The 25,788-nt window shown below is 33.9% G+C and overlaps 1 protein-coding gene across 1 annotated transcript; it reads right to left on the bottom strand.

Moving 5' to 3' along the window:
• Window positions 1-1,717: 1,717 nt before the first annotated feature.
• LOC143222477 (uncharacterized) lies at window positions 1,718-25,788 on the bottom strand. The gene is made up of 4 exons (XM_076449068.1): window positions 25,608-25,788; window positions 7,389-7,426; window positions 3,233-3,811; window positions 1,718-2,020 (listed from the first exon to the last, which is right to left on the bottom strand). The coding sequence occupies exons 1-4, from the start codon at window positions 25,645-25,647 to the stop codon at window positions 1,760-1,762; spliced, it is 918 nt and encodes a 305-aa protein (XP_076305183.1). The 5' UTR covers window positions 25,648-25,788; the 3' UTR covers window positions 1,718-1,759.

Raw genomic sequence — 25,788 nt, forward strand, 5'->3', positions numbered from 1 at the left:
ACAATTAATTTATTCATGTCATAAAACAAATCTTAATAGAATCTTTACAGCAATATTTTTTTATATTTTCTGATATCAGTCTGTATCTTTATCATTCAATTGCAAAATTCTATCATTCAATGGGTTTTCATTGCGGTATCTACGACTTTACAAGATTGAAATTTACACTTTTTAAAACTCTTAAGTTCTGGTAGGTGAAACGAACCACCTGAAATAATATGTACCAGATTAATAACAAAACATTAATGTTTAATTAATGCAAGCTAATATTGTTATGTTACTGAGGACATTTGCTAAAATTAATCGGAAACATTAACAATATACAGCCAAACAAAATGTCTATATAATTAGTAATTGTTACTGATTTTGTTATCAAAGTAAATTAAACATTTTGGTACTGACAAATGTACGTTTTTCATCAATCCCTCAAAAATGTTAGGAAATATTTTGAATACTTAAATGAGGTTCGTGAGAGCAAATACTTTGATGGAGTGTTTAGCAAATGGGTTGCTAGTTAATTTAAATGAAAGATACACGATTACATAAGATTAATTCCAAGTGTAATTTTGCAGTCATTCGTTTTGTTGAAAGCTATTACTCTTTGCATTCACAGGAAAGAAGTTTAGGCTATGTTATCGAACCATTAAACTAATACACATATTTTCAAATTGTTTCTATGGTTTTAATTTTTCTTACAAGCAAATTAAATTCAGCTCAAACAAAGGTAGTGATCTGGATACTGGTTTATTTGTCTATTCATAGATCAATTCGAAGACTATTTGAAAAAGAAAAATTACGAGTAAAAAGGTGCAGAATAGAACTTAAGCCTAAGTTTTGAATATATTCAGTGGTATGATACAAGAAAGCTCATTACATGTTCTAAGTTATAACTAGGTGAATTATACGTATTTTTAAATTTTATTTAACATGTCAGTCTGTTTGTGAATAAGAAAATCTGTAGATGAATGAATATATAAACAGATGTATTCTGACAATTAGTGTGATTCTGATATTCTTTTGTGTAGACCACTTACGTTGCATGTAAGAGTTACCAAAATATCTTACAGATATTTTAGTTACATTGAATAAACTATGAATATTATATTCGTTTAAATAGCATTTAATTTCAAGAGACAAAGATAAGTAATATTTCAAGGATGGTATTTTTGTGAAAATTTTAACTGACAGTAATAGCTTAACTAATAGATATTTAATTCAGTTTATACTTCTAAAAGTTTATTAAAAGTTTCATGAATGCCGATTCATTGGAGGAGCTGGACAATAATTAAGGGAATTATAGTGTTTAATATCAATCAATCATCTTAGAAAACAAATATACACAATGAACAAATCTTATAATTTTGTTGTTATAGCACTTAGGATATTTTATAACTTGAAACAAATCTGAAATAAACACTTCATTTTTTTTTTAAAATGCCGATCCACATTTTTCGTTAAATAAGATAATGTTAAAGTAAGATTGACATTTAACTGTAGAATTCCGTACATTCAAAGTCTATAGAATCTTCTAATATCGTGTTCGACATAGAAACAAATATATGTAAAAAACATTATTAAATTGTATTATTAAAACTGTGTTGTCGAAATAGAACAAAAACAACGTTAGAAACTCTTAACATTGTACTTCAGTGTTAAACTGCAAAGAAATATTTGGGGATGGTGACATATTAAAATCAATTTCCATCGTAAGACCATGTAAGAATAAAAAGTATGTATCTTTATTGCTTATTTCAAGCTCTCATTCATCATCATAATATTCGTAATCTTTATCATTTTTTTCTTTATTTTTATGTTTTCTAGATCTCCGCTTTCCTTCCTTCTCCATGTCAGGTAATGTTGTTGTTTCCACATAGAGGGCGTCGTTTTTATTGTAAAAGAGTTCAGACGAAGCGCAGTCAACCTTATTTACAAATCTGCACGTAAACGTTTGTTGATCGTAAAGAGTGTAGTTTGGACAGAGGAAGTCAAACCTTTGCCCTCCGAAACAGTAATGGAAGAGCTGGAAACAGAAAACGAAACGAAATAGACCACTTATACTTAGATACTGAAATTTAGTACTTATCACTTTTGAATAAGTATTATTTTTTGACCTTTTTATCAAAGACGATGAAAGTTACGTTTAAGTTCTCGGTAAAGTAAGGCATATGAATTTGGAAGTTTTAGTTGGCTAGAAAAAATCAAATATTTTTACAGAGTAATCGTTTCGAATGTGTTGTATTAGTCAATCAAATGTTTAAAATTTTAAATTATTATTGATGTAAAAAAACTGATAACATATGTTTGAAAACTATGCGCTACGCTTACATTTAACATCGTTTAAGTAAATGTACCAAACTACTGGTATGATAAATATCATTATTATCCTTAAAGAAATTCCTTTTTTTTGTCTCCAAAGAATGGTTGTTATAATGCGAAATTTTGAAATGATATCCTATATTACATTCTTTATGTAGTAAATGTGTTGTAAGGTAAAAAATGGACAACCTTTTAGACAAGTTATTAATTCACATATCATTTGACTATCTCAGTACTGCTGATGTTTATACAAATATATAAGTAAAATAATACGCAACCTGTTGACTGCCAAGTATTTCAGCTGCTACAACACAACTCTAATGCTTCTTCATTTTGTACCTTTTCGTGACGCCATTTTGGATCGAAAGTGAAACAATTTGAAAGTAAGTGAAATGCATGTATGGTGCTGACATCTAGCGTTAAAGTTAGGTATTATTGACAACGAATTAACTCGTCCGTGGCACTATGTTACCGATCGGTTTGGACGAGTTATATGAACAGGTTAAATTATATTGAAACTGAATTTGTTAAGTACATTTTATTAGTCCAATTACAGTTGTCATTAATGTTAGTTAGCTTACTGATACTCCAATTAATAAAAAATAGGTAAACTTTTGGTGAAAAACAGACAGGTGGTGGTTGACGGCCCAAGTTAACAAAAAAAAGGGTAAAATGTCTGTTGAGATCAATTATACAGAGGACGCTTCATAATCTAACTTAGTAAAAGAGGGTAAAGGTTTTGTGAAGAAAAACTAAAGAATGTGCTTGATGCTCGAAGTTAACAAAAGGCGTCGAAAATTTTGTGAGAAACAGAGACTCTTGCAAACTGTATATCATATGTATATTTCAAGTGTAAAGCTAGTCCTCCTTCCAATATAAAAAAACTATTAACTCTTGATGAACAAACACTAATTACCTGACATCTGTGTGGCACACTGGCATAATAGCCATCATGGCGGTCATCGCAGTCAAAGATGATGTCTTCTGGAATGATGGGATAAAAAGGATAGCCGTTCAAGTCAACGCCGTTGAGCTCTCTGGGTATGTTGGGATCAGACAAGTAATCGATGTATCGACCGTCGTATCTTGGTGGATAGTACCTACGAGTGGTGGTGGGGACAGAGGTTGTTGTTGTAGTGACTGCCGTAGTAGTGGATATAGTTGTGGTATTCGTTTCGTGACGGTTTAGAACAGATATCCTATTCCTTCTCCTGCCCAATGGTCTCCTTATGTACGACCCTTCTTCATCACCATCTCCTACTCTAAACCGACGTCCAGGACGGCGAAAGCGACCGCGAAACCGTCGTCTAGGTGGCGGAGGTGTCGTTGTTGTTGTTGTAGTTGTAGTTGTAGTAGGGTCAACATAATCATCGTAGTAGTCATATTCATCATCATAATAATAGTAGTAGTAGACAGGTTCTTTGGTGGAAGCAGGAATACGGTTTCTCCTCAGATATTTAGATTGTGGCCCTCGTCGGGAAACTTGTCTTTTGTTCTACAGTCACCAAAATTACGTAATAACTTTTACCAGGAAAGTTTCTAAAAATTCTCAACAAAAATTACAATTAATAATAATTAGTCTCAACTATGAATCTCTGGTAAATCACACACACACAAAAACCCCTATAATAACTTTGCCGCAGGTCATCTGTTGGCTATCTTCGATATTAGCGATGTGTTTGATTTTCATCCCAAAGAAATACCTCATAAAGTTGAGCGTGCTTAGCGTATTCTTAAGTACCGAAGCAATGTGTATCGGCTCCGTATATGCGATGTAATATAATTTTAATATGGATGGTAATTATTTATAATAAATTAGCGAAAAATATAGTTGAGGCTTTTAAGTTTCTTTTTTAAAAATATAACTATACTCAAAAACAGCTGTTAGTTGGTTAATTATGACAAAATAAGCTTTTTTCAAGTATTAGGATCTTAAAAGATTTTGTTGTTACACTATTAACGGTGTCACTGGTGTGGGTATCAAAATTCAGTTTTTAGGATAATGAATTCAGAAACTCATTGCTGAGCGACTTCGGATCATTTTGCTTGTTCTTCTTGCGTTGATTCTAATCATTATTTTATTAAAGCATTAATTCTGAAAATAAGATAAACTTGTTCAATATATCTCTTTATTTTACACTTCATACATCACAAAATATTGCAAAATTGGCACCAAAAATAAATTAATAAACAATTGTCCCAAAATAGTTTGAAACGCTTTTGATTATTTTTGGAATTAATTTATAAATACGATTAATTAGCTCTATGAATTTTTTTAGAGGCTGAAGATATTTTGAACATTCCTCGAAGTGTTCATCATTAACAAATAGCTTCGAGTTTGTTTTTCTTTTTTTGAAGTACAGACTTTTAGCTCATATCTCCGTTATCTCTTGACCGACTTGAGATCTAATTACAGTTTTGGACTCATGATGTCAAACCCTTTTAACGAATATATTTGACCACGGCCAAGGTCTTATAGATTAATTTGCTTTAATCCTGCCCAAAATAATTTCATTGAGTAGAGATCCTGATGAGTAATAATATCAAATCGGGCATATTTACGCCCTACGCTTGGTATGCTGGAGCTAAAAAAAATATAGCTCTTGTTGCTATTTTGAATTAAGCACAAAGCTACACAATGGGCTATCTGTGCTCTGCCCACCACGGGTATCGAAACCCCGTTTTAGCGTTATAAGTCCGCAGACATGCCGCTGAGCCACTGGGGCGGGGGCAAAAATATAGTTAATAAGACATGGGGATGGGAGGTCTCATAGGTGTACTTACTCTCATTCTACCTAACAAAATTTCAAGTGCCGCGACTTTTGAGGATTCTCTTTTGTAAGCCGCGGCATCGCGGCTCACAAAATGATTCCAAGTTTTTTTGTTTTCCAAGTACAGACCTTTAGCTCATTGTTTCATATCTTGACCGATTTGAGATCTAATTACAGCCGCGGTTATTGAAGATTCTCTCTTGTATTTATTTGTTTAAAAGGCACCGTGTACGAATGACATGTTTCTCTCATGTGATACATTTAAATCTATTAGCATTATTATGAAGTCTATGGTAGAAAATAACAACAGCTTGGATTTTTCCGAATGTATTGGAACACTCAAAAGCGTATACCTATTTTTTTTTCACAGAATTATTTGATATAGATTTTCCAAATATATTATAGATATTTAGTTCACATAAACTATATTTTCAGTGGTCATGTAACCCATCCTTTTGACTCCCCATGACTCAACGATAAATCTGAAGATTTACGCTATTAAAAAACGGGTTTCGATACTCGTGGTAAGCTTTGTGCTTAAACAAAATTTCTTTCCTCTATTACAAAAGAAAATCACTTTTTCATTAAATGCAGACTCTTTGAAATTAGTCGTTTTTTGTAATTTTCTTTTTACTAAAAGCTAACTCAATAATGAAAGCAAGCTTATTTTGGAAAACGCTCATTTGCAGACATTTATATGAAAATCGGTCCCCTCTGGCATGTCTACGGATTTATAACGCCAGAAGCTATGTTTCGATACTCACTGTAGGCAGAACCCACTGTTTAGTTTTAGGCTTAATTTCAACCAAACAGACTCGAAAATTGGTGAATGACTTATTTACTAGTTAACCAAACTTTTCATCATATAATCGCAAAGAACGGTAAGGGATTAAAAAAGAATCTGTAAAAATTAGATGCATCTCAGAGTAAATTTGTAGGCTTACAACTCTAAAAATCGGGTTTCAATCCATGTTCCCTCTAATCTTTTTAATCCTTATACAGAACATGTTTTTTTCACGCGCACTGACATCAGGCCAATGTGCAAATGTGCGCGGCACTTGATTGGCTGTTATGTTGCTGCTCAGCCTAGGGGAAACATTGATTTCAATATCCTTGAAGGGCACTGTTTGTTTGTTTTTGATCTTCGCTCAAAGCTACACGAGGGCTATTTTATCAGTGTAAGACTAGAGGGAAGGCAGCTAGTCATCACCACTCACCGCCAATTCTTGACTACTCTTTTACCAACGAGTAGTGGGATTGACAGTTACATAATAACGCCCCCCCCCCTGTATGAAAGGACGAGCATGTTTGATGTGACGGGGAGTGAAGGACAATAAACAGATAACCCATTGTGTAGCTTTTCGCTTAACAACAACTGAACTAAAAATTAATATTTACGTAGGACGTATCTAGAATGTCCTAGATCTAGAGAAATAATAGACTTAGCTAAGTGAATAATATCAAGTACTCAACATTTTAATTCTATTAAAGCGTACATATTGAAAGACAACACTCTAGTGTATCAGAAAATTAAAAAAGGTTAACATACGTGTTCAGACAGTCTAATTTTTTCCATTTATCCGCTTAACTATGAAAATAGTCTGAAAATCTTATTAAAACATGTTTATGTATTATAACAAAGCTGTTAAAAATTAATTTAATACTTGTCATGTCTCTAAGTGAACCCAATGATACTTTTTATCTTCTACAAAAATGATTTTTTTTACTAAAGGCGTGGCGATACGATAGGAGTATCTTATCGTCAAACCGTGATACGACTGTATCCATACATAGTCAGAAATGATTCATGTATCTTCACGAGCAAGCTTTCAGTAGACGTTGTAAATCATTTGTACATAAAATATCATAATTTCTAATAAAGTATATTTTTTGCTAAAAATTAATGATGCAATAAAGTAAGATAAGTATTGAGTCCCACATGTTGTCTTCATTTATCAAAAATATTACATTAAAAGTAATATAACAAATTGATAATAACAAAGTAGGTAAACATATATTAACTTTTTTTATTATATTTCTTCTGTCAGCTGCTATTTAGTTGATCAAACATTATAATTAAAAAAACAAAAAACATTGTAAAGTTTGAATTGCTTAAACATGACTATGTTATTGATATAAATTATATACAAGACTATTGAGCTTTGAACGAACCGTTGGTAAAACCTTTGTATCTAGATGCATATGGTATCGACTATTGTCATGAGACACGCACCCATATTTTTTACAACTGTCCATAGATGTTACACAACATATAACAAATAATAACTGTTTTTTACTTACCAACACATGTGAAGAACAGTCTGACGTAAGAAGAATGGCTGCCAAAATCAACAAATGACGTTAAAGCATAAGATAAAAAAAATAAAGAAAGAGAATCATTGTTTATACAAGTATGAAACAAATTAGAATATTTATACCTTAAAGTGGAGGCGAAAGTCACACAATATTATTGTTTGTTTGTTTGTTTTTGAATTTCGTGTAAAGCTACACAGAGCTATCTGCGCTAGCCATCCCTAATTTAACACTGTAAGACTAGAGGGAAGGTAGCTAGTCATCACCACCCACTGCCAACTCTTGGACTACTCTTTTACTAACGAATAGCGGGATTGACCGTAACTTATAACACCCCCATGGCTGAAATGGAGAGCAACTTATAAAGAATGTCATCAATATAAATACATCAAAGCAATAAATTTATAACGCGCAATACATGGAAATAAACGCACACATATCAACAGAAAAACATCAGTATCACACTTAATAACACTTTCATATGATGAATCAACACGTGCACACACATGGTCAAGAAACACCCAACTCAACAAAACGGATACAGTCACAACCAATGAGAACTATTACACGTCAACCGAACAGCAATACAACTCAATAAAATGCTCAACCAATTAATAACCTGCACGTAGACATACCACGTGCTCACAAATATAGTTTTATAGGATCCCTCAGAAACAACGAAAGATCCTCACAATCAAGTACCCAGCATCACTCTTTCCAACATTTTATATCCACAAATTCACGAATCATCTACTCAGAAATCCGATTAGAAACATATCCAGGGTATAATACCAAACGAATTAGCTTTATCTAGCTCTTACGATATCAACGTATCACATTTTGGCAGTGTGATTTAGTAGAAAGTTACGTTACCAACAAATTGGTTGTGGACTAATTGTGATATAAAGCAAGTTACGTGATGATAGCACGAAATGCTATAAGTTTGAAATTCATGGTCACGGCCCTGAAGAGGGTAAGGAGAATAATAAAACAAAGAAAATCATTTTTGTGCCCTAATTCTCGTGAATTTATCACGTGACATTTAAAATAACAATAGTCAGAGAGGAAGGAAGAGGTCTGAATTGAACCTGACCCTCCCAGGTCGTACAACTGCGACCTAAATTCCCATTCAGATCCAGACGCTTGTCATCAAATGAGGTCTGAATTGAACCTGACCCTCCCAGGTCGCTCACAACGACCAAAACTCGACAAAGACAGGAAGAAGTCACCAACTGGCGTGAATAACAATTAGTGCAGCGTGAACTAGATTAAATGGGTGAAGTGTGACTTTTCTCAATGTTTCACAAGTCATTTACACGTGAGAAGCAGCGTCAGATGTGACAATGATAATAAATGATTGATGTTAAAGGATATAATAATACGTTATTAACACTTGCAGAAGAAATACGAACTACCAGCATTGACTTCGTGTTTCGAGATCGAATCGAGCAAACACCGTCAACTGAGAAGACTACATTACCAGTTTTAAGAACTTAAAACTGAAAGTAACAAAGAATGTATAAAAGTATGTAAAACACATTACATCTGCTACATTCAGTGCCGACAAGGTTTTTCGCACATTGCCAAGAGCCCATCAGAGATATGACAGACACAACAGTGAACGAGACGATATTTATGTCATCAAATCGCATGAACAGCAATTGTTAAGTAAAAAAGTAAATTACATAAGTGAAGTATAACTTTTGTCTCTGTTACGTGAGTCACTTACAAATCAGAACTTGGGTTAAGGTTAATAGTACAAAATTTATTGAATACCGAGTTAGTAGGCTTAACGTGGCCTAGCAGCAAGCGTGTAGAGTTGCAGATCGAAGGGTCCCAGGTTCGAGAAGAGACGTTTTGGAATCTGCACTTTGTAGTTATGAGTATGTCATAAAAGATGGCAGTTATTTGGTTCAAATAGTTGGAAAAGCCTTTATACCAGCAAATGATATTTGAATGGCTGTCTTCCCTTGGTCAGTAACTCAATATTAGAGATTGATATAATTCTATGCTGCTATTCGGGTTAAAATTGCGGTTTTGGATGTAACACTGACTATGAAAATTATTTCCAAAGGCCAACATTTACATAAAATTCCAATACGTTTATATAGAGTGAAAGAAAATGGCTCTATTACATATAACATTAAATCACTACCTGGTTTCCTGATAAATCTCTAAATTAAAATAACAAACAAACAAGTACTCGTAACATTCTTTTGCGTATCGTAAATAACTTGGTCTATTTGAACTAAAGTTTATTTCATGATACAGTGCTTTTAAGTTTTTAACCAGATGAGTGACATTTTTAGGTTCATATTTGTTACACCCACAAACAGCGGATTGATTACAACTAAGCACTTACTCGCTTGTTGTTAAAACTTTGAGCAAAATATAACTGAAAAGTAAAAGTAGATTCACAGTGTTCGTTTTACCCCCTCTATAAGATGAGAAATAAATAAATGGGACAAGCGAAATTATCAACATTATTTCATATATCTGCATTCGTGGTAAAGCTATTAAGAATGTCTGCAAACGACCCTAATTGTGAATCACTGACCAGAACAAAGGTAGTCAATCAGGAGTACCATTCACGCTAAGGGACTGATTGTTACTTTTGTAATGCACACAGAGCCTAAAATGGGGGAATATTTCACGGTATCGAACGGCTCCGAAGCTAGTCTGTCAGTCTCAAAATCCAGAGCTCTACCACAGGGCCAACACGCGCCCCATTATTTTATAAATTTGATAGGGTAAATCAGACATGTGTTTCAGTTACTTTTCGCATATTACATATAAGTGCAATGAAATAAATCTGCTTGTTATTTGTCGTATTTGTTACCTTTTTATTATGATGTACACACATAGATGAAATTCAGCCAGTACTGCTCTTCCCCCTAACCCGCATGCCCTCCATCGTACTGTTAGAAAGGACAAACGTCACTACTTACGGAATCTAAACATTTTTCAAATTAAACAACAAATGGCCTAAATAAATTAGGTATTATTGACAATCAGATCATGATGACAAATTATTTAGCAGTTTCAATGTAAATTATTATTAAACCAGTCAGATAGACTCACTTGGCAATGTGATTTATATGATTGGTTAATTACGATTAATATATTCAAATGATGCATTTTATTGGCTGATGCGCTGCCATCGATACCGCACCTGATATTAGCGTGTTTTGTCATTCAAAGGCAAGAGAAGCAAAAGTAAAATAATATAAAGAATCTGAGATAAGATTATAATTCCTAATTATTTTAAGCCTGTTCGCCTGTTTAGTATGCATTTCTTCCTTACTAACACCAGATCAATGGCTATTATCTATTTGTTTTTAAATAAACTATAGTACAATTTACACTTGTTGTTGTTGAGAAATTCACTTCTTTGTTCACATCAATAAAGAATCAAACATATAAAGTGTTCTTATGTTAACAATGAAAGCTGACGTCCGCGTGCAACAATCTCTTAATTAAATAAAAACAACAACAAAATGTGTTTTATAAAATGCCTCTAAACAGAAAAACAAAAGCAAGTCTTATCGTTTTGAAAATTACGTTGTTCGGTCGAAATACGGTTATGACGTCATGCATCTAACACGCCATTAATAATATGGGAGACTTCAACACAACTATTGACTTCCGCATTTTAAACTTTATTTTTGGAACCACTATTATTCAAAAAATGATTAATTGCATTTGTAAGCTTGTGTTTTTCAGTTATTCGAAAAACGATTAGTTTTTTCTGACTTACAATTAAACCTAGTAAATGTTATTAAAACAAACCAATATTTGTTACAAATTACTTAATATTCATTTTGACTGGTTTAAAGCGTATAAATTGGAAAACCAACAATTCTAGGCATACTTGAGTCATTAGGCCTATCTATCAAATAAATATGTACAACTCACACACATAAAAATCAGTATCCAGTCGAATTGTTAGTTAGTTAGTTATCACCATTAGATTCCATCTAGGAACATAGGGCCGCAATCGCTTGCGGATTCTTCAACAAGTATTTAAGTGAGTAGGATGTTAGCACACTGCACCGAGCCGTCCCTAATTTAGCAGTGTAAGACTAGAGGGAAGGCAGCTAGTCATCACCACCCACCGCCAACTCTTGGGCCACTCTTTTACCAACGAATAGGGGGATTGAATGTCACATTATAACGCCCCCACGGCTGGGATGGCAATCATGTTTGGCGCGACGCGGGCGCGAACCCGCGCCCCTCGGATTACGAGTCGCACGCTTTACGCGTTGGGCCATGCCGGGCCAAGCTGAATTGTGCGTTGATGAATTTGACATCGTTAATGATTAAAAAAGAATTAATGTATTAAAATGTGTTTACTTGATTTAGGCATTGGGAATATTCATCACCGTTTATTTGTTTTCTTTTTTAGTGTTATATATTCCTTGGTTAGATTACGCGGCGCTGTTTTGGACTTTGTTTCCTTAAGACCACAATAAACATAAGTGACAACATTTATTTGGGATTATTTTAAAAATTTGGTAGCAAGTGATAAAAAACGATTTGATTTTATCGATTACACAAATTAATTATAATTTTCTGGATTGAAATTAGCCTATTTAAAATCGTTTTTTCAATGTTTTAATTTGGTTGATGCTGAAGCAAGTTGTTGACGCCGATTTTACAGTTTATAAAAGTAGTCTTAGAAAACCATTTGAAGTAATAAGGTATCCAAAAGAGTTTGCAAACTCTCTTTAACCTGAACAAGACCTAGGAAAGTCGAAATGTTGTTCTCTGCTTATCAATAAAAGAGCACGCTATGTATTGGAATCAACAAAGGTTGATTTCTCTGTCGCTGCTTAAATGTAAGTTTAAATCTAAATTGACCAGAATAAACGAACATTTTTTAAACCAATGAACTATATTAGATAACAATATCATTAGTATTTTAAACAATAATTCGTTTGATTAATAAAATAAAAAAGGCTTTGTATTCGTTCAGAAATTAAATATGTAGTTATAGAATCACCTTATTTCTGTGCTGTCGCCATAGTAGATTTGAATTCTGATTTATGGACGATGTTTTAATTAAGCTTGTGCAACTGATAAACTTTCCAGTCACTCGATATTAGGTAACATCAACATTTTAACTCCGATCTAATCTCACTTAACACTAACACGCTTTGCAAGGCGTTATTATTCTGTGGCTCGGAAAAATTAGTCGACGGATTTGAGGCCAGTAACAGTTAAGACAGATAAGACGATTCACGTTACTTGTAAATACTCCCTTCTCGCCTTTCATAAAGGCTGTCTTTTCTAATGATAGGTGGTGCTCAAAACATGAAGTGCTGGTGAACTGAAGTCTTGTTACATTAATTAAACGCCCTATAGCTCGTCAACAGAGGAACCTCTTTAAACATTCTTAAAGCAGAACATACGTAATGTAATATTGCGTTGTTTAAAAGTGTTCAGTGATAAACATAGACATATTAATTATATCTAAATCGTAATGATACAAGCCTGCAATGTTTTTATTGTTTCGAAATTTCTATATGTTTTACTCTAATTCCTATACACCGAATGCGAAAATGATATTCATTTTTCTCCATTACGTATAGAATTTTCACAAAACATCGTATGTACTTTTAAATAAATGAACCATTTTTATTGAAATCGGGTCACATTTTGTTATAGTTACAATGTTGATAACCACTAGCTATAGATTTCTCTAGACCAATTGCAACGTGAGTCTTTTATCGGTCGTTCTAGAACCCCAACATAGCAAACATAAATAATAGAAAATGTCCATTGTGTAAATGGAATAATAATTTGATCTAAGTAAAAGTTTGTTTTTCTTCTCGACTTGTAAAAATCCTTGGGTGATGGAAAAAAATTAATATTATTTTCGAAATCTATTCAGCTGAATTATGGAAAATCCACTATTAAAACCAAAACAACTTTTATAAAGTTTAAATTCGTAGGCCTATTTTTCTCCATTACGTATAGATTTTTCACAAAACATCGTATGTACTTTTAAATAAATGAAGTGATGAAGGACTGTTAACGAAGTCTAAGATACTAAAAATGTGTAAAATGGAAAGAAAACCAGAAGATTTTGAGATTATAGTAACATTTTTTAAAAGAAATCAAGTTAAAACACAAAATCTCAGATAAAAATAGCTAATAAAACCTAGTTCCGTACAAAAGAGAACGATTCGTCTTTTGTTTGTTTGTTTTTTGAATTTCGCGTAAAGCTACACGAGGGCTGTCTGCACTAGCCGTCACTGATTTAACAGTGTGAGACTGGAGGAAAGGCAAATAGTCATCACCACTCACCGCCAACTCTTGAGCTACTCTTTTACTAACGAACAATGAGACTGATCGTAAATCATAACGTCTCTATGGACGAAAGGTTGAGTCTGTCTGGTGTGTGGGGATACGTGTCTGTGACTCTTAGATTAGAAGTCGAGCGACCCAACTACTTGGACATGTCGAGTGATTCGTCTTGTACGAATTATACATATTGTTAATAATAATAAAAAAAAATAAAAAAATAGATGGGAAAATTTCTGTCTGTAACTACAGTCAACTATCGGTGCACTATCAAGATATATTCTCTGGTGGGTTAGTGGTAATTTTACAGACTTACAGCGCAACGTTCTAGATTCCATTTGATATGGTGGAAAAAGTGCAGATTAACTCGTTGAGTAGCTTTGCTCTGTAAAACAAATAAATTTCTCGAACAACTACGTCATTAGTTATGTCCCAGATCACCTACGTTGAGCGCTCTGGTGCTCAGATGATTATATATCTTTCTTTCCTTTTTGTATAGCGTCTCCTACTAGTAGAGCGGTAAGTCTACAGATCTACAACGCTAAAATAATGGGTTCGATTCCCCTTCGTGGATACAGCAGATAGCGCAATGTGGTTTTGCTATAAGAAAACATACATACACAAACTCGTTTATTTAGAATACCTTCTCTGTATTGTTATTACCATACAAAGAATAGTACTGCTTTTCTACTAGCAGCCGTTAATGCTTACAGGATTTGATGACATAAATATCTATTTCTACGCATCTCTCATACGGTTTTCAAAAATCGACTATCATAGATATAAAATAGAACTGTCTGGTGTCTTGACGTAACAAGTTAGTTATTAAAAAGAAATGGATGAGCAAATTTCGATGAAATTGGGTAGAGAAACTCAAGCGCTCCTTCTCTAAATAAATACTGAGTTTAAATGTAAAATAAAGAAAACAATAGGACGATCTAATTAAGTATGACAAACATAACTGTTTGTACTTTGTAAATTGATGTGTCCAATCGCTCGTATTCGGTAGACCTATATGATGGATGACACACACGCTCATCGTCCTCCTATCTCCGTAAATACTTTTTTGTTTTGTTTTTTAGGGCAAAGCCGCACAATGGCTGTATGTCCACTGTGTGGGAATCGAATTCCATATTTTAGCGTTCTAAGTCCGTCAGTTCACCGCTGATCTACCGGGAAATTCTATTCCCCGTGAAATCATCGAAATAAATGGCGCGCGAGACACGGGAACATTTATTTATTTTCTTATAATCATTAATATATCACGGAAGCGACCGGTGCCCATGACACAATCTATGGTATTGACGTTCACTCTGAGTTTTGATAAAATGACACTGGAAGGAACGTAGATGTTTATTTCCCAACAATAATTACCCCTCCAGTGGCAGAGCGGATTGTCTGCGGATTTAAATATAGAAATCGAGTTTCAAGATCCGTGGCGGACAGAGCACAGATAGCACACTGTGTATCTTTGTGCTTAGTTAAAAGAAACAACAATAATCAACTATTATAATTTGAAAAAATTAGATTGTAACAGGAAGATGGAGATGAAACTCAGAAATCCAATACAATGCCAAATTATGATATGATATATGTTATATATATGATGTATATTATAAGACTTAAAAAAAGTACAGTATTGTGCAAAAGCATTAGAACAAGTGAATATTTTGTTCTTCTTTCTATTTTATGAGGTTGAGTATTCCATGCCATTAAAAAAATGTAAGTTTCAACACTATGGTAAGGCTTCACAGATCTCTCTTGACAACGTAAGTTTCAACACTATGGTAAGGCTTCACAGATCTCTCTTGACAACTAAACGAGTCATGTTGAGAATATTTATCTATGTTTAGAATTATAAAATACTTGTACCAAGGGCATGTCATAAGTGTTCTGCTTGAATGAGCATACTGATCAAATTTATGGTCTGAAATAACTGTCATGGTACCCCATGCAGTGTCTTAACTATATAGAAAGAAGCTAGCATATGGTACTGGGTATATCCCAGAAGAAATAAGTATAACAGCACTTCATGAATAAACCTTAAAAAAACAGTGTTTAACACTATACATTAAGTTTTTTGTCATGCCACGGCTCAAAAAAGTCAAGATAAGTTTCAGTAGAGCAGAGATTTCGTATAGAAGCTTTACGTGATACTGGTTGGATTTTCTAATAAATTGTTACAGACATGAAATATTCTAGAAACACTGCCACGGACACTCTAGATAGTGAGATCGAGACATGTAAATAAGAAAGGAAGTGGCAGAACACCCAAACTCAATGATACTGATGTTAAGTATCTATTCTTATACAGCTTCTGGGACAGAAGGAAGACTGACACTGATCTCAAGCATGAGATAAATGACCATGTATCAACTGATAGAAAAATGTCCATATCTACAGTATCAAAAACGAGAACAGGGTATTTGGTCGTATGGGAGTTAAAAACACACCTTTAATTCGGTCTCTAAACATTGTTAAGATACTTAAATTTGTCAAAGAGTACAAAAACTGGACTGATGCTGATTAGAAAATGGTGTTATGGACGATGATGAATCCAAGCTCGAAATATTTGCTTCAAAGTGTAGGTTGTAAATCCAGTGGAAGAAAGATGAGAGATACTTACTTCAATGAGTATTACCTACTATGAGGCATGGGACGAGGTAGTTTGATGGTTTATGGAAGTTTTTTCAACTGAAACGATAAGAAATATTTGCAAAATAGATGGAATAATGAATCAGCGCAAGTACCATCAGATACTGATTCATCATGGTATACCCAGTGGTTTGCATATTATTGATAAATGATTCTACCACCAAGAAAATAATGATCCCAAACACTCATCCATTGTAGAAATTACTTAGCTAAGAAAAAAAACACTGGATCATTCGAACGATGCAACAGCCTCCATAGAGTCACGATCTCCACCCAAACATATATGAGATTTGATAGATCAAAAACTTGACAAATCACAAGATACTTCCACAGCAACTTTATGAAAGTGTATCAGGTACATTTGGAGTAAAATACCAAAGGACAATTTTATTAAATACGTTGTAATAATGCCTGAAAGACTGTCTATGGTTTTGAAGCAAACGGAGAGCGCACAAAAAATATTAACTGTTTGACGAGTTCAAGTACTTCCACTGAGCTTCTGTCGTACTAAACAAGAATATTAAAACATGTTTCACCTACGATTTGTCTTCCATTGCTCTTTGAAAATAGCGTGAAATCGAAATTGTGCCTAACACTTTTGCACAATACTGCATCGACGTATAAAACAATTACGAAACCAGCAATCATAGAATCGTGTTTCTTTGCACGACCCACTTCTCTGTTGTATATTATAAATAAGAAAAATGAAATGTTGTTTAACGTTCTTTATGGTTTACGAGTTCTTAGAATGTTTGAGACGTCAACTGATTCTTCATAATCTCAGTCTGAACATTTCCTAAGAAACGAGTTCTGGGGTACGTGCGTGATATTGAAATGGTGTATATTCCCCGCTGTCTGTTTTCATCTCATAACGGTACTACACCAATATTATATTATTAATATGTTTAACTAAAACAAGTCAAAGCTAACGTTGTTTCCCGTAACAAATATTAATATTATAACAATTTTTAACGAGCAGGTTTAGAGTAATGGAGGACAATTTAACTGCAAAAACTCATTTTGATATTTATTTGACTCGTATCGTAACAGATTTACTGTTGTATATGTATTTTAGTGCCTGCGCTTGTTTCTACATAGTTTTCTTTTTTGCTTGTAACGTATATTCTTAATTGTGTATTGCTCAAGTCCCGCTTGTCCTCGAAAATTGTAGAACGTTCGTGTTCGTAAAAATCAACAATACTTGTGTGATGAAAGCTCGCGAGAACAGTGTCGAAATTTCTCCAGATTTATGTGATTCCTACAAAAAGTAGCCAGCCAAGAGACAGTGAAGCAAATTGTTATTGGACAGCTACGGTCAGTGTGTTATATACCTTGGAAGCTATAATTGTGATTCATGGTGACGAGAAACAAAGAGAGTTAGAAACTGACCGTCACTGAAATACTCGTTCTATATTGATGCCAACAGAGCCAACCACATTGATGAAATAATTCATGGATTACAATAATACTTGTTAACCTGAAGATGACGTAAGAAGGTCGAAATGTTGTTCTGTACTTTATTTTAATGAAAGTTTTAATACCCATACCAGCCGTCTTGAGAATACATATAACTGTGACTAACATCTATTAATCAAAAAATTACAGAATTGGACCAGGAGGGTTTATAGATTTAGAACATTGCAAATTGTTTAAATTCAGTGAATTACTTAGAACGTTAGAATTTCTACAAGGGCATTAAATATCTTCATCGTCGGAAAAAGTGAGCTTTTTTTTTTCTGTAAGGGTGTGAGGCTGGACAAGGAAAGACGTTGTTAGCTTAAGCGAGGAGAAACAGTATCAACTGAGGATCAATTTGCTCGTCGTGGACGTAGATCATCTATAAAATATTCAGTTGTAGACTCAGTATTGTCTGTAAATTTGTAGACTCTTGTATATAAACCGTCATTTGTAATAACTATTAGTAATAACCGTTACAATAAATTGTTTTTTTGTTTGTATATTAAACTATATTTGTGTAAAACACCATGTGTTATTCTTGTTAGCAAATACCATAAATGTAATACATATTAATAGTTAATTAACTTCTAAATTCAGTACAAATTTCCGGTTATTTGAAATAGTAATACGTAACGTACGTAATGTAATAAATCGGAGACTCGTCGGGGTACTTTTAGGTTCACTATAAGCATGTTAGTAATATATTAGTATACATAAAGTAATCAATAGAATAGAATCTTTAGAAACTGTAAAAATATTATTTCACTTCTTCTCAACTACTTTGGTTGCATAGAGAAATATCTACGTAGGAAGTTGAAACTCCCGGCTCTCTTCACTCGGAACCTGACAGCCAATGAGCCATTCATTCGGAATTGGAAAACCTGGACAATCACAAAACCATTAATTCAGACAATGAGAATAACCTAACCACTAATTTGATAACTGACAGTCAACGAAACATTTATTGAGAAACTGACGGTCACTAAACCATCCATTTTACGGGCTGTTCGTTTGTTTATCAGTTAATGAGACACCAGAAATTGGGTCAGTTTATGTGACTGTATATAATACTGAGTGTTTGCCTGTTGTTCTAAAATGACTCAGTCAAACAAACAGACCTTTCGTTACTCTATTGTCAATTTTTTTATCTGTTCGTCGATTGAGTTGATTGTTCGCTAACTCATAAATTAGTTGGTTAAACTGATCACTATTTTTTTTCTTTATAATTCAAAACTAAAATTCTGCTCGCCGTGTATTCGCTTCATCGGCGTCCTCTGGTGGGACAGACGTCTACAGACTCACAACGTTTAAATTCGAGGTTTGATTCTTTGCGGTGAACACAGCAGATAGTCTAACATACCTTTGTTCTAAAACAAACAAACATTTCATCGACGTTGGGGCTATTTATATCTCACCGTCTGCTAATAACTCATCTTACTGGTAGAGAAAATGATATATTAGCAGACGATGAGATATTAAGTTCATTAAGTTCCCAAGTACAGCGTCACAACAACTGGCATGTTCGTAACTGTCATATAAAACATTTATTTTAATTAAAAAAGAAACGTTGCATCAATTATTCTTTCAAGAACTGATAATAAAAAAAAACCAAATGAGAAATGTCTCTAGGTAGCTGAAATGACATGAAGTCTTGTTATATGGACCTGGTATTACATAAGATTCTGCTTAAAAAAGAGCAAATACTACATGAAAGCCTGTTAAAAAGAGCAGATGGTAGATTCGATTCTGCTGTATGAAATATGACAGGAAATATGAGATTCCATTTTACGAAGCTATTATAAGATTCTACAATATGGATCTGATCTACATAGGATTTTGTTATAGGGAGCTTATACGACATGCGATTCCAATTTAAGAAGTTAATAAGAAGTGAAATTCCGTTATAGGAAGCTCTTTTGGTCTGTTAATATTTTTTTGCTATAGGAAGCTGATGCCATATAAAAATATTCGCTATATGATGATGACATCGCAAGGACTCCGCTTGAAAGAACTGATAGGAAATTACTTTCCGCTAGAGGAAGCTAGATGGATAACTTCAGATTAATAGATAATGTAACTTCGAGGTAATAACTGAGCAACTTTAACTTTTGGATGATTTTGGCTAGTATATATAATAATTAAAATTCAAATAAATTATTTTTATTCGTACATAAAACGAAAAATAATCTAAAATTTATCTATTTTCCACTAAAATCAGTTTGAGCATGTGAGCTATCAGTCGTGAAGGTGAACCCATATGGTCAAATCATGTCGATCAAGCTTCTTTCATAAATGAAACAAATTATTCGCTGGTTACGTATACCGAATGACACAAATGATACCAAGCTATGATGCCATACTTTTCTATTGTTATTACAGAATTTTCTTGTTTCTATTACAGCCAACTAAATATCTTGGAACAAAAGTCTATCTATCCTCATTGAAAAGTAAGGTGACCATGAAATTCAAATAAATTATATATATATCTTATGAAATCCAACAATAATAAATGCGAATGTACAGTAAAAATATCAATTCCAGTACTTTGTAAATTGTGATATTGTTTTGTTTTGTTTTAAGTTACACATAATCTACTAGTTTGATAATATATACAGCCATTCTCATCTATGGTATAATTTCATTGTTACACACAACCAGTAGTGTGGATGGTATAGTTTCATAAACACGTAAATTTGCTACTATCTATAGCATTCTGTGGGAGCTACACATATATCTACATATTAATTCCATGAATTTGGTAACACATTTAACTACTCACATCTCTGTAGTCCACTGTGGGTCAGCAATGAAGTTTGCAGTATTACAACACAAAAATTCTTGGCTCGATCCGTTGCGGTCGATAGAGTGCTTTGTGAAACTTTGTGACAAAAACAAACATTTATTTTTAAATGCGATATCGGTATAAAATAATTTTATGGACTTATGCAATTTTTAAAGAACTTATTGTTTTGGAAGTCCTGGAGTTTCGAAAATATAAATGTATTTTATACGAACGATTTTTATATGCTAGTGCATGACGTGTCACCGTATATGACAGCTGTAGTGTCACACGTGAAATGTTCAGTATTTGAATATTTGGCTCACGATCAGTTACAGATCATTTGACTGTGCTGTACCACTACTGGTAGACTTATGTTAGAAGAAGTTTATCAGAAGATTTCCAAGGGAAGGTATTAATATAGTATGAATGGCGTCGAGCCGAAGGATAACATTTAAACAAAATTGTCTTCTATGGTAAACTCTTAAAGCAAAGTTTTAGGACAACACCAATTGGTTTCAAAACAATACCTCAAGCCAATCTGGAATAACTGCTTCATTTGTAAAAAAATATAAAAAGGGTAATGGTTATGAAAGAGAACATCAGACCCCAAAAGCTATTATACTGAAAGTCTGTTTATTTCTTGGTGCCTCTAATAACATAACAAGGATTTGGGTCCCTCGCTGAAACAGCGGTAAGTCTACGGACTTACAACGCTTTGATTCCTTTTGATGGACACAGCAGATATCTTGATGCGAGTTAGCTATAAGAAGAAAATACACACACAACGATTTAAAGCTGAAGAAAGCTCGTTAAATACTCGCAATCTTTCGGGCACATCTCGAAGTGAATGTTTTCGGAGTAAATACATACACTGTTGACCAAAATCTTAAGGCCAATAAACATAAAGAAAAAATATGCATTTTGCGTTGTTAGACTCAACCACTTATTTGAGTAGAGCTTCGAAAGATGAAAATAAGAAAAGGGGGAAAAAAACTTTTTATCATTTAATAGAGAAAATGTGAACATTATAAAATTAGCCTAAATACTAGCTGGTCAAAAGTTTAAGATTATACAAAAAAAAAGTCCTAAACAGGGTAGAAAATACCCAACAAGAGGTCTCAGTAGTGAGTTGCACAGCCGTCATTGCGAATAACTTCAAACATTCGCTTTGGCATGGTCGATATAAGCGTTTGCAGAATGCTGGCTGGAATTTTATTCAAAGTGGTGAAGATGGCTTCACGAAGATCATGCACTGTTTGGAATTGACGTCCATTTCTATAGACTTCCCTTGCCATTCACCCCCAAACATTTTCAATGGGGTTCACTTCAGGCGAACACACTGGATGGTCCAAAAGAATCACGTTACTTGCCATGAAAAAGTCCTTTGTCCTGCGGGCATTGTGGATTGCAGCGTTGTCCTGCTGAAAGATCCAATCATTTCCACACAAGCGAGGGTCTTCAATCAATATGGATGCTCTCTCCAACATGCCAATGTAGCCAGCTGCTGTTTGACGACCCTGTATAACATAAAGCTCCATTGTTCTATAGGAGGAGACAGCACCCCAGATCATGATGGAACCTTACCGTGCCAGTAACGTTGGAAGCCATCTGGACTATCCGGGTTAAATTTTTTCTCATCAGAGAACAAATCCTTCATCCACTTTTCTACGTCCTTGGTTTGGTGCTTTTCAGCAAAGTTTAACCAAGCTGTTTCGTGGCGTGGAAGGAGGCGTGGCCTTTGAAGACGTTTACGGTTTTTAAAGCCTTTTTCTCGCAGGTGCCGTCTCAATGTTCTTGAGCTGCATTCTACGTCCGTAAGGGCCTTACTCTGGTTCGACGATCGGCTGATGTCTTGCCGGACAACCCGTCGAATCCTCCTGCTCAACGCCGGCGAAATTTTTTTGGGCCGACCACTCTAAATTCTCGTTCCATATCCCTCAGGGTCTTCTAAGAAATTCAACAGCAGTTTTACAACGCCCAATCTCACCAGCGATGGCACTTTGAGAGAAACCTTGCTTTTGCAGCTCGACCATTCTGCCACATTCAAACTCTGTCAACTTGTTAGCCTTTGCCATGTTTTTACCCAATGTAACACAGGAGATGTCAGTGGGAGATGTTGACAACGCTAATGCTTGAACACAAATGACTAAATTTCATTACATGTTTACCGATTAACACTTCGTTTCAGTATGGTCTTAGACGTTTGACCAGCTAGTATTTAGACTAATTTTATAGTGTTCACATTTTCCCTATTGAATGCTAAAAGGTTTTTTATTTTTAGTTTCATCTTTCGAACCTCTACTCAAATAAGTGGTTGAGTCTAACAATTCAAAATGCATATTTTTTCTTTATGTTCATTGGTCTTAAGATTTTGGCCAGCAGTGTATCTGCCAACTCCTTTCTCTGATTAACCTCCATAGATTTTGTGTCATTGGTATCTTAACGTGGTTTGGGAAGTAGACGACCACGTGTTGTTGTGAGTCTAAAGGAAGTTTGTGAAGACGTGGGGTCTAGCAACAACTTCTCGTCCTCTGTACAAGCTTGTTACAATATAGATGCTTGGTGTGAAATAATAATGTGCAATCATCCTCATCAGATCGGCCACGACTGACAACGAATAATGTTGTCCCAAGGATAGATTGGTACCAGGAACATCATTCTTTAAAATGTGTCTCAATAGAACTAAAATATTCATTAAAGCTGAATTAGAATAAAAAATAAGCAATCTTGATTTAAAAAAATCATATGTTTTATAAACAGATATTTCTCATTAGCTCGGTGAAGGTTTAAAAAGGTATACCAAAAACGAACTTGAGTGGTAAGTTTATATATGTATGATAATAAGACATATTTACTACCAACCCACATATGCTTCTGCTGGTAAATATGGTGCCATTTTTTATGCATTTGCTGGAAGTTCAGTTTGTTTTAAGTTTCGCGTAACGCTAGACGAGGACTACCAACGAATAGAGGGAGTGGCCATAACATGATAACGCTCCCACGACTGAAAGGTTGAGCAAGTTTAGTGGAATGGAAATTCGAACCCGCAATAAGGTTGCGAGTTGAGCACTCTAACCACCTTAGAAAGTCGAAACGTTGTTCTCTGCTTTATTAGTAAGTGTTAATATCCACACAAGCCGTCCCGAGATACATTTTTACTTTAAGTGGGTTTCTCGTCACCTCGAATGTGGTTACAATGTTTTATAATTTGGGCATAGCATGCATGACCTAGTGTTTAACGGTCTAGGATTATGAATCTGAGTGTTCTCTGTTTATAACCAACTGCCAGAAAAACGCTATAGTTTCAAAACTTGGGACAGATATTCGCAGATAGCCCTTTGTATAGCTTTACATTTGTTTTAAAACTGCTGGAATATTTTTGTATAGAACGACAAGGTGAGGATATTACAGGTTAATGAGTGTGGCAAGCTCGCAGATACGCAACGGTAAACTATTTAAACGGCAGAATAGCTCGTTTATTCGTATGAGCAAATTTATTATTACTCAGACAACACATATAAGCTCAAAAACTCTTTAGTTATTGAAAACAAACTCTACTTATTAGACAGAAATTGAGTTTGACCAAAAGTATAGTTAGACGAATACTTACCTATATTACGAGAGCAAATTGCATTTTCACTTTTGATCACTTTCTTATATTCATATATGAATAATTAGTAAGGATGACATAACAAGTTGATACTAAAATAACATTTAAAATTAAACTTTTTGATCGGTAGTGTTAAAAACATTCAAGTTTAATTTTCTTTCGTGTTTCTGGATAAAATATTCAAGTGGCCAGCCGAACTAATGCCCTCACGAATATAATTCCAGTTAAATGGACAAATGATCACAACCTATTGAATACGAAGAGTTCTTTAGCGCACCGAAAACTCAAAAGGTGTAACGAACACTAAACGTTCTCGAAGTAAGCTAGGTATGACACGGAATTTTGAACCAAATTACCGTACATAAAGTGAAAAATTTACATTTCTGTAAGGTTATAGCTATCGTAGATAGAGAGGTCTACGTGCCAAAAACGACAACAATACTAAGCAAACAATATTGAACTTTAAAATTGTAATACATTTTACTGAAGAAGAAATTATTCATAAATTTTGATAAAATTAAAGTATGAAGATCAAAATTAAAAACGAGATATTTTATAAATTAATGAAACCATCCCTGTATAGAAACTTGATTAGGTGTAAATAATATTATAACTCAGTATACAAGAAAGTCTAAAGACTAAAATCTATAATGATAGGGAAGCATTTTTGGTCGTAATAAAAACAACAACAAAAACACAACTTAAAAGAGATGTAGGACTACTAAATCATAAAATAAACTAACTTTATAAAATGAACTTCTCAAGTTTAAAAATTAATATAAAGAAAATTATTGAGATTTATTTTAAACATTATAAAAGTCCCCCGCTTTTACAGCAGTAAGTCTACGGATTTACAACGCTAATATCAGGGGTTCGATTCCCTCGGTGGACTCAGCAGATAGCCCAATGTGGCTTTGCTATAAGAAAAACACACACAAACATTATAAAAAATAGAACTGGCGATAAAATACATTCTCAGTTAGCAGGAACTTTCAGAATGAGATTTATCTAACGGTTTTAAAGAACCACAAATTAACTGAAAGAAGGTTTATTTGAAAACATTTTAAGAAGTTGAGACGCAGCATTGGTTTTTCGTTCTTGTAAAACTGTAACTGAGAAAACTAAATGTACTAGTTATAAATTCTGAAGTTTCATCCTCATGTGGAAGAAAAAATATTATTTTTACTAATAAGGAAAACAAATAAATGTTACATTAGCTTTTATTTCTAATAAAAACAACAACATGAAATCAAGAAGTTATTTTGCTACATTTTACCCCTGGAAACAAAACAGAAAACGACAATGCTAATAAAGTCCGTATGTAAAAGTTAATGCTGTTAGTGACACTTCTTTAACTAAAATAAAACTATTCTAGAATAAATATTTTCCTCTTTACCTGAATTGAAAAAAATAATCACCAGAAGGCGCAAAAACATTATTGTATTGTTGATGGCCACTCGACGACTGTATAGAAAATTATGATGTGTGAGTACTTGTGTGGTTTGTCTTCGAAGTCAGTATTTTGCTGCTGTGAGCCACGTCCCTAAGAAATTATGAGATTTCTTCTTTCTGCTAAC

Source organism: Tachypleus tridentatus, chromosome 8 (genome assembly GCF_004210375.1).
Source record: "Tachypleus tridentatus isolate NWPU-2018 chromosome 8, ASM421037v1, whole genome shotgun sequence".
NCBI classification, from domain to species: Eukaryota; Metazoa; Arthropoda; class Merostomata; order Xiphosura; family Limulidae; genus Tachypleus; species Tachypleus tridentatus.